The sequence below is a fragment of the Trachypithecus francoisi genome, unplaced genomic scaffold (assembly GCF_009764315.1).
Source record: "Trachypithecus francoisi isolate TF-2019V2 unplaced genomic scaffold, Tfra_2.0 Lachesis_group9, whole genome shotgun sequence".
Classification (NCBI taxonomy): domain Eukaryota; kingdom Metazoa; phylum Chordata; class Mammalia; order Primates; family Cercopithecidae; genus Trachypithecus; species Trachypithecus francoisi.
This window is the reverse complement of record NW_022681474.1, coordinates 55,328,066-55,343,524: the sequence shown is the minus strand read 5'-3', so window position 1 is coordinate 55,343,524 and position 15,459 is coordinate 55,328,066. Positions and strand designations below refer to the sequence as shown.

The 15,459-nt window shown below is 52.4% G+C and overlaps 1 protein-coding gene across 1 annotated transcript in view; it reads right to left on the bottom strand.

Annotated features, from left to right (window-relative positions):
• Positions 1-734: 734 nt before the first annotated feature.
• LOC117082067 (anthrax toxin receptor-like) overlaps positions 735-15,459 on the bottom strand; it is a 29,669-nt gene continuing 14,944 nt past the window's right edge. The window contains exons 11-17 of the mRNA XM_033208560.1: positions 14,463-14,561; positions 7,567-7,636; positions 6,954-7,032; positions 5,210-5,299; positions 3,915-3,953; positions 2,725-2,892; positions 735-1,338 (exon numbers count right to left, since the gene is read on the bottom strand). Of these exons, the coding sequence (XP_033064451.1) occupies positions 811-1,338; positions 2,725-2,892; positions 3,915-3,953; positions 5,210-5,299; positions 6,954-7,032; positions 7,567-7,636; positions 14,463-14,561 (1,073 nt within the window). The 3' untranslated portion in view covers positions 735-810. The remainder of the gene's footprint in view (positions 1,339-2,724; positions 2,893-3,914; positions 3,954-5,209; positions 5,300-6,953; positions 7,033-7,566; positions 7,637-14,462; positions 14,562-15,459) is intronic.

Here is a 15,459-nt window from a genome sequence, read left to right as displayed (position 1 = left end):
CTGTGGCAGTGTGGAGAGGCCTCATGGGACCTCGGATGGAAAATGGGCTTCTGTGCAAGTGTGGCTGGGATTGAGAGCCCTGTGCAGAGGCACAGAGCCAGGAGCCCAGTGGCTGGAGGAGCCATGCATGCCTCTGACACCGGCGATGCCCTGCCAGGTGTCAGCACGCCTCCCAGGGGCTCCTGGCCCGTTTCTCATTAGCAGTGTCCAGAGGCTTGCAGCCTGCGAGGCCTTCTCAGTGTGCAGCCACCTGGCCACTGAGAGCCTGTGCTGGCCTGATGCAGGAGGTCTGGCCAGTGCAGGTCCCTCTATAAACCCTGGGGATGAGATCATCTTCCAGGTGCAAAGGGCTGGACTGTGGGAGGCACAGGCAGATGAGCCCCAGGCCGAGCCAGGAGCAGGGCTCACCAGGGTCCCGGAGCCTGAGCAGAGAAACCCCTTGGTGCTGATCCAAAAGGAGAGCAGTGCAGGGTAAGGGCAGGAACCAGGCCCAGTGCATATCCAGCCCTATCACTCGCGGGCTTTAGGAGCAGGGATGTGTCACTTAATCTCTCAGCACTTCCGTCCCCTTCAGTAAACTGGATAATAACAGCACGTAGGTACAGTTACTGGGAGAATGAAAACAGTGAAAGCGTGGCCTAGGCTAGCAAATGGCCCATGGGAGGACTCTGTACATCACTGAGGCCTCATTAATAATTAATAGTCCTCATTCATAATAAGTTACAAAGAGAAAATCTTGACAATATTTTCCTCCCCATGGTCCCAAGGCAATGACCCAAGGAAGGAATCCTTATTGCCTGTTAGAACCAGTCAGTGTTGCCCAACAACCCCGTTAGCCATCCTAGCCAGCACTCCTGGCCCCAGGTGATGAACAAAGGAAGTGCTTGGGTCCCATGTCCCGAAACTGGCTGGGATGCCCATGGGCACCGTTTCTGTGTGTCTTGTGCCGTCCTCTTTGGCAGATGCCTGACATGGCTCTCTGAGCCACAATCCCAGAGGACAGCAGTCAGGGGAAAGCAGTGGCCTTCTGTCCATCAAGTGTGTCCCTGCACCCCAGCTCACCTGGTCCCTGCTCTGACACCACATCCATGGCACCTGGCGGCAGCTTCGGTGAGAGAGGTCACGGAAGATATCCAGATTGCCCTGAAAAGCAACGTGGCCACGAGGAAGCCATGCAGCCTGGACACTACCTCCAGAAGGCATCAGGACTCCCCAGCCACCCACGGCTCTGTCCCCAGGAACACACCTAGACAAAGCTTCCATCTCCCCTTGGGGGAGGGGCCTGGCAGCCTTGTGTACTGGGGACGTGGTCACTGTGGCCACAGAGAGTTTTGGAATCTAGAACAAAACAGCATTTTGCTGAAGGAAGAGGAAACGACAGGGGCAGATTCAGACAAAAAGTTCAAAGACAGGAGGAGCCTGTGGTTCCGAGCAGAGGTCCTGAAGGGGAGCATGAGTTGGGTACGGGGCCTGGGCAGGAGCTCATGGAAGGGAGGAGTCTTGCTGCTGGGAGCACACAAGGGGAAGGCAGGTGAGAGGACCATGCCCTGCTCAGGGAGTAGGTGCCTGACACCAGGGAAGAGAGAAGAGGAAGGCAGAGAAAAAACAGGCCAGAAAACAGCCCAGGACCCATGGCGGGCAGCCCCTTGGCCACTTGGTGCTGCAGTCAGGCCTTTCTGGGCCCTGGTGGGGATGGGATGAGGGCCGTGCATTGCAAGGCACTGCAGGCCGCTGGCAGGTGATTTCCTCTCCCCGGAGGTTGTGTTTCGGCTTCTCTGTGCCCCACACTCCGGGGAGAGACAGGTCTGGCTTCCCCAGATGCCCACTGAGGCTGCAGAGGAGCCTGACACTCCCAGAAGAAAGCAAGAGATCTGACCACAGACAGAGCCAGGACCAAGGGGGAGAGGGGCAGAGCTAGGCAGGAATGCCGGGGTCCTTCTCCCTCAACACCAGCCACCCAGGCGCCCGCTCTACCACTGTGCAGGGCCCCTGCTGCTGCCTGGCTGGGTTCCCCTCAGCAAGATGGGCCCTGTACCTGCCCATGAAGGAGGTTTCCTCAGGGAGAGTGGCTGTTGTGTTGGCTCCGGGGCTCGAGCTCCTGCACAGGTGTCTTGTGAGGGCGCTTTCGGGTCTCCACCTCCTCCCCTCCCTGCAGTGCCTGTCAGCCCATCTCAACAGGCGACAAGCCCACTCAGGGACAGCTTTTCCTCACTGCCTGAAGATCCTACTGCCCGGGCTGGCAGGTGCCCCTGGCATCCTTGGAGTGTTCGTGGTGGTGAGAACATGTGTCAGGACTGGTCATTTCTATTTTTTTTTCTGATCTACATGACCTTTTGTGGCTCAGGTTGCTTGACCCATGCACCTGCAGGCAGGTGGTTTAAAGCTGAGGCCACTGCCAGAGCTGAGGCACTCCTGTGGGAACCAGGGACTGATCAGACATCAAAAGTTGCCACTGTTCAGAAACATGGATCCTTCTAGAGAGGGAGTTCAATGTGCAGGGACAGACCTGGTGGTGCAGGCGACAGGAGCCCTCATATATGCCTGCCACTGGGGCATGAGGGTGAGGTGGGCATCTGGTTGCTCTTGACATCAAGTGACCAAAGTCCCGCCCCCATAGAGCCTGCCTTCCTCCAGGGCCCAGGCCTCTGCAGTGGGACCCAGCTGCCCCCTCCTCCTGCAGTCCCAGCCTGGGGTCACAGCCCCTCTCCACTGTGCCCTTCTCACCTCTATCCCTCTCATCCCGCACAATCCTTGGCATGCACAGCAACAAACAATCACAGTGGGGCAGGTGTTTACAGGAGCCGGGGGCGGAGGTGGGGGCGGAGGTGGTGGAGGCAGAGGCGGTGGTGGTGATGGTGGTGGTGGAGGTGGTGGTTTCTCCTGCTCTGGCTCCTAAAAAAGGAAAAACAACTATCTGCTGACAGTGCTGGCGGGGCACAGTGCTGGCCACTCGCACATGTGTGTCTGGGGAATGAAAGGACCAGAGAGAAACCCACACCACAGGGGAGGGTCCTTCATGTGTGAAACACGCAAACTCCTCCTAGTCGGCAGACAATGCTCTTCGCGTAAATGCCAACGACTTCAACTCTGTCCCCTTGGTTCTCCTGTGGCCGCCCTTGTTCAAAGAGGTCTGCTCTGGGGGCTGTGCAATGGTCCCAGCATTTGCAGGTGACTGTCCGCAACCACCTGGTTGCAGATGCAGCCTCCCCGAGCCCACTCTGCAGCACCGCAGAGGCCACCCTTGGCCAGGGAGGCCTGTTCCCACCCCATCCCAGGCCCAGGGCCTCCTGCCTCAATTACTCATCATTGCCCATGGCCCCTGGGGTGGATCCCTGACCCAGGTGAGCCACAACCTGCTCCCGGACTCATGGCCCCTATGCTCACTGGGCTGGTGTCCCTCCCAGCTCAGTGCCCGCCAGGACTCCCCCATCCCTCAGCCCTGCAGTCCCGAGAGGCTAACACCAGGCAGCCCCTTGTCCCTGCCAGGAGACATGGATCCAGAGAGGCCAAACGGAGCCAGAGCTGCCTCTGGAGCCTGGGGACAGGGCCAGGTCCCTGAAACGCGGGGCTCCTTTTCCAGAGGGCCTCCGTCCTTAGCATCTTATAAAAGGTCCTTGGAGCATTGACAGAAGAGACCCATTCATTCAGGACAGATCATCACAGTTGCTGAAACTGGCCACCCCAGGCTGTGAATTGGTGACAAGGCTTATGTTAAGGGGTGTAGGGAGCGGGAAGGGTGTGCTGGGGACATCACTGTGAGTTCCCCATCTTCTCAGGCTCCATTCTGCCCCTCTGTCACCTTCTTCTCTGCCCAGGCAGGTGGAGGTCATGGGGCGCAGGCTTCATGGCACTCTTGGTGAAGGTCAGTGGGCTCCTTGGGATGTGACAATATTGGGACCAGAACTGCGACTTACCTTTTCTGGCTTCTGCACAGGTGGTGGCTCCTTGACAGTCTAGAATGTTCAAAAGAGACAAACGCAGGCCGGATGGGGGTGGGTGGGCTCTGTCTTGGCCCTGCACATAGCTGGGACCCTGGTCTGGAGCACCAGGAGAGAGCACTGCCTTTGGGGTATCACTCTGGCCACCCTGAGCCTGTGAAGTTGTACCCGGCAGGCTCCTCCTCCCGGGCCTCAGCCTCCAATCTTACCCAAGGGGAACCCCTGTACCGCTGCTGTGGGGTTCCTAGGGGTCAGCCAGGCCAGGAACCAGGTCCCTAGAGAGGCCCAGCCCCTACAAGTGTCCTTCTCTGCCCACAGCCACATGGAGAAGACAGCGCCCGCCCCACTTCCCTTCCTCAGGGAGAGCCTATCTGTCCCCACGAGACCTCCCTGACCTCCCAGCCTCATGGCTGAGTTCCTGGCTTCCTCCCCTTGTGGCTCCCTATGCAGACATGAGCCCTGCGTATTCCCTGGGCTGAGCTCTGTCCTCTCCTCCCTCTGCTCTGTCCTCTGCAGCTCTCAGAGCTGGGTCTGCCAACCCCAGGTCCCAGCACCCCTTCCACCCTCCCTGCCCCAGGCTCCGTCTCTGCTTCTGGGTCCTGCTCTGCCTTACAGAGAGCCCTTCCCACTCCTGTGGGATGGAGATTTCACCCTCAGCCCTGACAGGACAGGACTGTGAGCTGCCTGTGGGGAACGGTGGCTGCTTCATTTCTGTCTCTCCCCAGCCCAGCATGGGGCCCAGGGGAAGCCGGAGCTCAGTAAAGACAGATGAAGGAATGGGGAAGGCACCAGACATGTGCCGAGATCCACGCTGGTTCCTCAAGGCACAGACAGCTGGGGGTTACAGCACCGTCCTCCATTTGGGCCATCAGGACTTCATGGGGGACCCTGTCTTCCTCCCTCCACACAGAGGCCGCCTCCTGGCCCTGTCCATCTGAGGCTTCCAGAAGTCCGGATTGTTGAGGCAGCCCTGGTTTCAGGGGTTCTGGGGTCACTTCTCTCTAGGAGCCAGGGCAGGCCTCAGCCCCATGTCCAGGGCATCCCCGGCCAGCTCTCTGTGGCCAGCCCGGGGCAGGAGGCCCTGCAGAAGCCCAGGCTTGCTAGGCTCTGGGAACGTGTGGACCAGTCTGCCACTCCCCGGGCTCATGTGATGAGCTGGGAGCTGAGGGAAACTTCCCACAGGTGGGATCATGGGGCAGTCACATGTTAGAGTCCCTCAGAGGGCGGGCCTGTGCCTGGGCCCCAGGGCTGGGCAGGCAGGGAGCACTTGCCTTCTTGCAGCACAGCCACCAGACACAACACAGCAGCAGTGGCACAAGCAGCAGAGGCAGCAAAAAATAGAGCCAGTTGCTGAAAACACCCTGGTGGAGAAAGAGAGCACCATGAACCACACCTAAGGGATAGAGGAATGCCAGGCCTGGGAGGGCCTGGGTGGCCTCTTCCGGGTGCCCACCACTTGGCGGCCCATCTGCCCACTCCTCACTCTCCCTAGCTGGCCCCGAATCCGGGTACCACAGTAGGGCCAGCGGCCAGGGCTGGGCCCCAGAGAGCTACAGACCCTCTCTCTGGCCCTGCTGAAAGTCTCTGCCCCAGAGCCCTGACAAGAAAGTCCCGGAAACTTCTGTGGTCTGATAAACCCTCACGGCACATTTTGCCTGTAGCACAGGGCTTCTGTGAGAACCACAAAATCTACAAGTACAAAGACAGATGAGGGTGGGGGTGCTGTGGCCAAGAGAGGTGCAGGTGCAGGAGCAGGGGCAGGAGACCCGGGTCCATCCCCCACAGCCTCTCTCCCCACTTCCAGGCTCTGCACCGTGGGCACATCCATGCACCCCTCTGAGCCTCAGCCTCCACACCTGTGCAAAGGGAATGAGCCGCCCTCCCTGGGGGCACTTGTGTGATTTAGAGAGCTCAGACAAAGTCCTGGCTCAGAACCAGGGCCACATGGGGTGTAAGCAACGGGAACACTTCTCTGGGTGTTCTTCACAATAAAGGAACCTCAGGCTGCATCCGTGGGAATGCAGGCTGCTCAGGCCTTCCCCAGATCCCAAGCTCTACTTAGAAAGAAGGCTGGAGAGGGGAGGGGAGGGGAGGGGAGGGAAGATGACTGTGCTGGGAACCCAGCTGGCTGAAGGAGAGGAACCACTGAGGCTGAGCATGAAGGCCGCTGGCCAGCTGGGAGCCCCAGGGCTGCTCCTGATGTGTCTGTCACAGTTGGGCCATCAGTGAGTAGATTCCTGATGGGGAATGCATGCATTCAGCCTGCAGATCCATGTGTGGATGTGCAGGTACAGGCAAGGGGAGACCCAGGGGGAGGGCTCTCAACACTGGTGTGTCCTCACAAGTAAGACTGGGTACAAGGCGGTGGAGTGGGCTCTGGCCTCCCACCCATCCCTCCAGCACATCCTCCTGCCTATGCAGCCCTGGGCCAAGCCGCCCAAAGACATGGAGCTCTGAGGAGCAGGCAGCTGGGGCACAGCACCTCCATTCCCAGGGGCTTCTTGGAGCTGAGCCCAGGTCCGAGTGCCTGAGAGCCTTCCCTTCAGCCAGCAGGAGGGGACATACTGCAGGGCTTGGCGAGGGAGCAGAGAGGGACATCTCAGAGGCCTGAGCAAGGAGGAGAGGCAGAAAGGGGGCTGAAGGCATCTAGGAAATGACAGCAAGTGACCACCAGGCAGGCTTGGGGGCCAGGGTCATGAGCAGGTTCAGGACCAGATCAGCAGCTGGGGCACCAGTTCAGTGGCACACACACACCCTGACGGCAGTGAGTGGAATCCTCCAGTGCTCCTGGGTCTGAGGTCCTGGCCTAGAGGTGCTGGACTCTGGCTCCTGGCAGATAGCCTCCCAGCCTCACCCACCTGCACCATCTGGAAGCCTGGTTGGAGCAGCCTCAGGTGCCTGCTGCACACACTACTTGCTGGGACTGCCTGGGAACTGCCTGCCCTTTCTGTCCTCCCCAGGGAGGAGGCTCTGGACAGTCCTCATACGTGTTTGCAGCCCCATCCTGGTACTCACACATGTGGTGCTGGTGACGCTGACATTGCTCTTGAAGAATGTTTTGCCATTGTTCAAGCTGACTTCAATAAAGTACTCCCTAAAGCACAGAAAACGCAGATGGCGAGAGCCAGCCCGGAGAGATGCAGTTCTTGCCCTTGGCCGGTGGACAGCATGGGTCATGAGAGGTCATTCCCCAAATACTTGCAGGTCAACTCAGCAATGATGACCAAAGGGTAAGTGGGTCAGGCAGTCAGGGGACCTGCATGGGGTCTCATGCCATTGTGACTGTGTCCTAAATGACCAGGGACCACTGCTTGGTGTCACCATCCTGGCTCTTCTGTATTTAAAGAGTCTGTTGGCTTAACTCTGAGAGGCAACCTGAAGCAAAGGTACCATTCCTCGGGCAATCATCTCCTGCACCCGGCCCTCCTCACAGACCCTAGGACACTGCAGATCCCTGAATACCTTTGGGGCCACCAACAAGGGATGTGGGGAGGAGGCTGCTCTTTGCCCAGCCACAGACATGGGCTGCCCCAGCAGGGGGTGGCATCCATATTCTGTACACCTCACGGTGACCAACCCTGACTCCCTGATCTCTTGCCCTCTGGGGCCTCCTGCCAGGGACACTTACTCTCCAGGTTTTTCTAGTTTTGGCCCAGGGCAATTCATGGAATTATTGTCGATACTGGTTGGCTTTTCATCTAAAAGAAAATGACATGAGAAGAATGTCAACGCACCTGTCTGTCCACTGTTCCTCCCCATGTGTGTCCTCAGCATGCAGGGCTGACCCTGTGGCCCAGGACCGGCATGTGGGCTCTGCCTTCCTATCGCATAGACCCCTGCAAACACCTGCCACACCCAGGCCCTGTGCAGCGCTCTGCTGTGTAACAGGAACAGGCAGGCAGAGCCCCTGCTCTCAAGGACTCACCTTTAGGGATTGCATGGGACACAGAAAACAAAATAAAAAACAGGACAAAACAGATGACAGAGAGTGCAACGTGCTGTGATATCCATGACCAGAGGAGGTGAGGGGACCAGAGGGAAGGGACAGTTGCTTCATTATGTGTCACTTTTCCTCTCTTGTAGAGCCACAATTTCTGGTCTAGAAGAGCATGAAATGATGCAAGGCCAGGGATTTGCTTCAAAATACTCTGTGGTAAGGGTACCAAGGAAAGCAGGTGGGGGCAGGTTAAGAATGATTGAAAGTAGGTGATGGCTTCTTCAAGTTCATGGCACAATTCTTGCTACTTTGTATAGTGTTGTAAACTTCCATGAAAAATAAATTCTCTCTGAAGAGGCGACAATCCAGTTGAGATTGAAAAGATGAGGAGCCAGCCAGGCAAAGATCCCAGGCAAGGGTGCTTGGGGCTGAGAGAGTGGCCTGTGCCAATGCTCCGGGCAGTGACTCACTGACCTTGTCAAGGAGGGAAAGAGGTGACCCAGGACAGGGAGCAGGGCCTCGTGGGCCCTGGAAAGGGGTTGGGGTTTTATTTCTTGTGCAGTGAATCTGTCCAGGTTGGGCAGATCCAGGATATATTTTGAACATGGAGGCAACAGGATTTGCTGGTGGGATGGATGTGAAGAGGAAGCTCGGAGGAGTCAAAGATGACATTTGAGAGTTTGACCAGAACAACCAGGTGGACAGCAACACAATTTACCAAGATGGGGAAGCCTGAGGAGGGGACTGGGTTTGTTTGTTTAAGTCTGCAATTTTGTTTTCCCATTTTTATTTATTTATGTATTTATTTACTCATTTTTGTGGGAGCATGGTGGGCTCAGGAGAGTTCCGTAACGTGTAGACATGGAACCTTCTCACTCCTGAGCCCACACCCTTTTCACGCCTCCTCAACTGTGGGGGAGGGCATGGGCATCTGCCTGCTGGCCTTGATCCAGCTCTCTACCCACTGGGCTTGGCTGCCAGGACCCCGGCTTCTCAGGGTCCAGCAACTACCTGGCCAACCTAGGACTGGCAGAACCCGTGGTATCGACCTTTTTGCCAAGGATGATTTCAAAACAATGATGGCATCCTCCTCATTTTCCTGTAAAAATTTTTGTTTTTGTTTTTGTTTTTTCACCTCCCTCAATATGCACATAGTTTACTCTGGCATGTGTTTTCCATTGCAATGCCCTGGTCCTGAATAAATAGCATTTCTGTTTAGAGACACTCTCTCTGTTTGTTGTTTCGGTTGTCAAAAATTGCATCCAGGCGCTTCCAGAACCCAGAACCAGGCTCTGCCCCTGCTTCCCCATAGGGACAGATGCAGGACAGGGAGAAGTCTCTCCCTGACCTGCACCTCCAGGCTGGCATCAGTGGCCAGGGAAGGCACGCTGCCATCTAGTGGGGAGTGCAGGGGAGGCGTGTTCAGTGGTGGCCAACACTCCAGGGACATTTTCAGGGGATATCTTCCTAATAGTGAAAATAGGTTTAAAGGTTGTTCTCAATTATTTTTAAAAATAAGCTTCTTTTTACTCCTGGACAAGCCATCAACCAGGAGCAGAATGGCCATCTACGCAGGTGCCCAGAGCTGTGGCATGGGCTCCCCGCTGCGAGACGTCAGTGCTGGCCTGTGTATGGAAAGGTAGACGGTAACCTCCAGGGTGGGAAGCCAGTGCAGCCACAGGCCCACAGAGGAGGCAGCTGAATGCCCTTCATGGAGGTAGGCTGGGTACCCCCTTTCCCAGCAGCTGCCATCACAGGGAGGCAGAAGGCCCTGGTAGGGCAGCCAGATCGCCTGGGTCTGCTTTCCTGCCCTGCAACATGAACTGTATGGCCCTGGGCAGGCTCTTCCATCATGCTTCTCTCTAGTTCTCTATCCATACGGGAAAGTTGTCAGAACTAAAATGGAGTCATTTGTGTTAAAAAAAAAAAAAAAATCCATGACAAACAGGGCTAAGAAAGGCTGCAAATAGAGGGTTTTTATGCCTATATGTCTGATAACAAAAACTATCACAAAAGACTTTGCAAAAACCACAACCTTGCACAAAAGCCATTGCAAACTTAACATAAAAAAATACTTCCACAGGAACATGTGCCCAAGAACTGCCTGTCCAGCCTTGGACTAGTGTCACCCTTGCTATTGATCTGTTTAGACAAGGGTAATGATCTCAAAACAATTCCCTAATCATTTCTCCTTTAAAAGCCTTTGTCTTCTGTTACCTTCCTGATTATGCACATTACTATGGCACACATATTCGCAGTGCCGGGCACTGTTCCTGAATAAGTACTGTTTTCTTTTAGAGAGAAACTCTGTTGTTTAGGTTGACATAAATGGTGTCCAGACGTAGGACCTGGAGTAGGACCACTATTGGAAGAAATCAGCCATTCTTGGAACTGGTGTGCAGTCGTCACTTGAGCCCTTGGAGCTCTCTGTTTCTGTGGTTGCCTTTTCTACCCTGGAGAGTCTTCTCTCAGGCTGAGCCTCCTACTTTTGGGTAGAAGCTCTTGACTTCATTCCGCATCTGATTTGGATAAGGCCACTGTAACCAAAGACTTTACATCCCTCCTGAAATGATAACAATGTTTTGTCTTTTCTGGCAAATTCTTTCTGGTATAATGACAAGTGTTCTTCTGATTTGAGCACCCTTGTTTCTACATAATTTACATTTGTTTGTGAGGCATGTCTTTTCTGGCAAATTCACTTTTAGTTCTGCATGCCTAATTAAATACTTTGTTTGATCTGCACACCTGGGTTAAAATCTCTGTGAACAATGATTTTGGTTCATTGAGCTCATTTGGTTCTCTGTGAATCATTTGGTTCTCTGTGAACAATGATTTTGTGTGTCTGTAATTGATTTGGCTCTTTTCTCTTGCTTGTTTCTGAAAATATTCTCCTGGTAAAAATAAGTTTCTGAATAATGGAGGCAGGACGGCTAACTAAAAGCCACTAGGGCAGTTGTCTCTGTCCAAAGCACCAGTCCAAACTCCTGACCTTTCCTGACAGGAGATTTTCAGGATTTTCTTTGCACTGGAGAGATCAAAAAGAAATGGAATGGGATTCTCAGGCATGAAGGCATGCCAGATTTTCTGGGATTCCAGCCAATTACATATTATGGCCCATTTTTTGCACATGTTAAAACTGATGGGCAAATTCCATCAAGGAAAATTCAGAGCCAAATAGTCATTATTCGAACTCTCTAAAAAACTCTGCCAATATAGAGTTAACATGTAGAATCCTCTAAATTCTCTTTCTGTCTCTATTTCTGTCTATATGCTTCAGATCTGCAGACTTGTCTACTGGTATTGAGATAAGCTCACTGCTTATGGCATTCCAGCCAAGATTTTCTTAAAACGCCAAAAGGGGCGTTCAAATCAACCACTTTACAAATTACAAAAGCTCCATGGTAACCAACGACCTAGACACTTTTTAGAAATGTAAATTTAGGTTTGTCTAACTAACAATTAGAGTGATGAAGCAGTTAATTAAAACATGAATAGTTTGAAAAAAGGACTAGATAAATGTTTATAAAAGTTAGGCTCTCGGATTAAACAGGTCAAAATCTTAAACTCAGAGCAGTAATATATCTCAGTCTGGCATAAAAATTTTGCTTTGTGTGACATGCAGGGACCAAAAAAAAAAAAAAAAAAAAAAGTAAAACCCAATACTACACTAACCCAATACTATACTAACCCAACACTATACTAACCAAAACTGCTAAGATGCTTTCCTTCCCAGTCAAACAAACCGGAGTAGCAAACAAAAGATACATTCAAGGCTACTTGGAGATTTCGTTTTTATCATCTAATTCAACCAGTCATAGCTAAATGTAAACACTGCAAATTTAACTCTAAATTCATTTGAACCTCAAAAAGAAAAAAAAAAAAAAGCAGCTTGTTAAAAACAAAACTGTTATAAAAACTGTTTTACTCAAAATTTTTATCAGTAGCCCTCACTGGATTACTGATAAGGGCAAATAAAGTTTAGCCATGTGAACAGTAACCAACTTTGTCAGACATATAATTTGTATTCGACAGACTTTTATTTTTTATGTTTTTAAAATTTTTTGTCACCCAGGCTGGAGTGCAGTGGCACAATCTTGGCTCCTTGCAACCTCTGCCTCTTAAGCTCAAGTGATCCTCCCATCTCAGCCTCTCGAGTAGCTGGAAATATAGGCCTGCACCACGACACCCAGCTAGCTTTTTGTGTTTTTGGTAGAGCTAGGGTTTCGCCATATTGACCAGGGTGGTCTCAAACTCCTGAACTCAAGCGATCTGCCTACATTGGCCTCCCAGAGAGCTAGGATTATAGGCATGAACCACCTCGCCTTGCCACAACAGGCTTTTTATTAACTGGTGAATTTGTATGTTCCATTGTCTTATGACTAACATTCTAAAACGTAAGCTATAAAATCTTTGTGTGTGTATATATATGTTTAGGTGTGTTTACACATACGTACAAGTTTTATGTTGTGTCTACTTGGTAAAATCTGACATAGTCATCCAGAAATCCCTTAAGGAATTCTTTTTAGAATGACTTAAATAAATGAGTGCTCATGTAAAATATATGGTAATTCTCCTGCCTCAGCTTCCTGAGTAGCTGGGACTACAGGCACCCGCCACCACGCCCGGCTAATTTCTTTTTTCTTTTGTATTTTTAGTAGAGATGGGGTTTCCCCGTGTTAGCCAAGATGGTCTCCATCTCCTGACCTCATGATCTGTCTGCCTCAGCCTCCCAAAGTGCTGGGATTACACACGTGAGCCACCATGAGCAGCCAAAACATTTTCATCAAAAGGAAGAAACTGCGAACGTTGTCAAAATCAAAATGGAGTTAACATGTTTAAAAAAAAAATCCTGGCAAGTTGAGATGGGGAATTTTATGAAGAGAGGATTCACGAGCTTGTATACCTGATAACAAAAATGATCACAAGTCTCTGCAAAACTACAACCTTGTACAAAGACCATTGCAACCTTACACAAAAAATACTTCTGCAAGGACATCTGCCCAGCTACTGCCCATGCAACCTCACAGTGGGGTCACCTCTATTATTATTGACGTTAGTAGCCAAGAAGAATTAACTCAAACAATTATGTAACCCTCCTCACATCTCCTGTAAAATCGAACCTTCCTGAATATGCATGTAGTTTCCTATGGATGCGCATTCCCACTGTGATGCCCATTCTCAGATGAACATCATTTTCTTGTAAAGAGCCCTTGTCTGTCTGTTATTTAGGTTGACACATACAAAGGAATTTCTGTCAGGCTGCTTTGAGGATTCAGGGAGATACTCTGTGTAAGGTACTTGGCACAATATCTGATGTAAGTGCTCAATAAGCGTTAGCTTTCCTTAGAAAGGGGCTGCTCAGTCCCTAAGACACTCTCAAGAAAGTATAACCCAGTGAAAACCGAATTCCCTGAGACCATCCACACAATGCTGATGAGTGGGAATGTGGGAATGACAGGCCCAGCCCTTCCTATGTACTCATGGAAAGGAGGAAAATGGCCAAGAAGCCTCTTGGGGGAAGAGAAGTCATCCTGGGATTAGCACATGGCCCTGGAATTAGATGTCAGTGAACATACTATCATCAGATCAAGTGAATGTATCAAGGGGCCACCTGGGAAGATCAAGGAGGATGCAAAAATCCAACTGCACCCCAGGCGCTCAGTGGGGAAGAGCACACGACCCTCCCCAGCACCCAGGGCACAGCGTCTGCCTGGACTGTGCACTTCGTCAGGCTACTGCACCATCACAGAGGTCCCCTGATGCCTAACTATTGTCAAATAACAGGAGATTTTTTAAAATACTATAGCCCTTCCATGAACCAACTGCTCTACACATGTGATTTTGCATAGTTAGGTGCAACTGTGGCTGACCATCTGTAATATGAAAATCTACATTCAAAATGCTTCAAAATCTGAAATTTCTTGAGCACCAACATGATGTTCAAAAGAAATGCTCAACAGAGAAATTCAGATTTCAAATTTGCGGTTTGGGATGCTGAAACATAAGCATAATGCACACATTCCAAAACCTCAAAAAATTAAAAACTAAAACATTTGTGGTCCCAACCATTTCAGTTAAAGAATGCACAGCCAGCACCATATTGGCTCCATGATAAATTGAGAAAACAGAGGCTCAGAGTAGAACACTCATCTGGTCAAGGTGACACAGGCAATGTGTGCCTGAGCCAGGATTCCAGGGCCCAGGCCTACAGGCTGGCATCCTCCCTCAATGCAAGGTAAACACACCCCTCTGGGCAAGCTACTGGTGCACCTGGCCAGCCAGGCTCAGACTTCCGGGGCTGCCACCATTTCCCAGGAGTAGCCTTGTGGGCTTCGGGTCCTTCCAGCCTCACTGAGGGGGAAGCCCTGATCTGAGATGCTCTCTTGGGATTTGTTACTCCCCGGCTTGGCAGATGAAGGGAGGGGTGGCCGGGCTTCCCAGTGCCTCCTTCCACTTGCCCTCGTGGCCTCTAACTCCACCGGGTCCAAGGGAATGGCTGGCAAGGGCTGGGAGGCTTGGCTAGCTGTGGGGAAAGGCAGCACTGTGTGGGAAATACGTGACTCAGAGGCACCGAGGAGACAACTCACCAACGATAGTGCTTTCATTGAAGATAAATCTGCAAATAACTTCATCCTGTTTCTTTAGATTCTGAAAGCCATTTCCATGAACAACCACACAGTAGGGTTCTGCAAGGACAACGTTCAAAAGTCTGAGTGAGGAAGAGTAGGCAGCTGCCTCCCCTCTGACCTCCCTGTTCCTGGAGATCCAGCCCCAAGACCGAATTCGCAGAGGCTCCTGTAAGGAAAGAGCTGCGTCTGAACCAACATCTATGTGCCCACTGGGTCAAATCTTCACCTGGTATCACTGAGGGTCCAGGAGGAGGCGTCTGGACCTCAAACACTCAAGGGCCCTCTCCCTACCATTCCTGAACCAACACACTAAGGAAAGGCCTTGGTCTCAGCACAGGTAGGCTCAGAGTGCTATTCCTGCCCTGAAATTTGTGGTGCTCCCTCGGGCCCCAGGCGTGCAGGCCGTGCACTCAGCCAGGCCCTCCCTGATGTAAGGTGTAAGCGGAGCCATAATGCTGCCTGAAGACACCATATCTCATGCCTCAGCTGGGCACCCAGGCCTGGATGCCTCCTTCAGGGCTGCTGAACACTCGGGGTCTCTCCTCCCTGTCTTCTGTGTGCCTGTGGCAGGCAGGACACCCATAGTGGCAGGGCCAGGACTCAGGTGCGGCAGGTGAGTCACCTAAGACCCTGCTCAGGGCAATCCATCACAGAAGCCCTGTTTTAACTGTGATTCCAGAGACCTACAGGTGATTCCTTATCTCCTGCTCTTTCTGAACCAGTAAGGACCACAGGACACCCACTCTGAGGCTCAGGGAGTGTGTCTTTCCACCATTGTGGCTACTGCCATGAGCCAAAGACCACAGGGGACACATGCAGGTGAGGGCTGGCCCCAGGAGCCAGCCAAGGTTCCCGCAGGTCTGAAGCTGCCAAGGGCATTGGCCTCCACCCCTGCCTCCTGACCCAGGCCCCACGCATTCCAATCCCTGCTGATGCCTGGGGTGCCCCCAGTTCA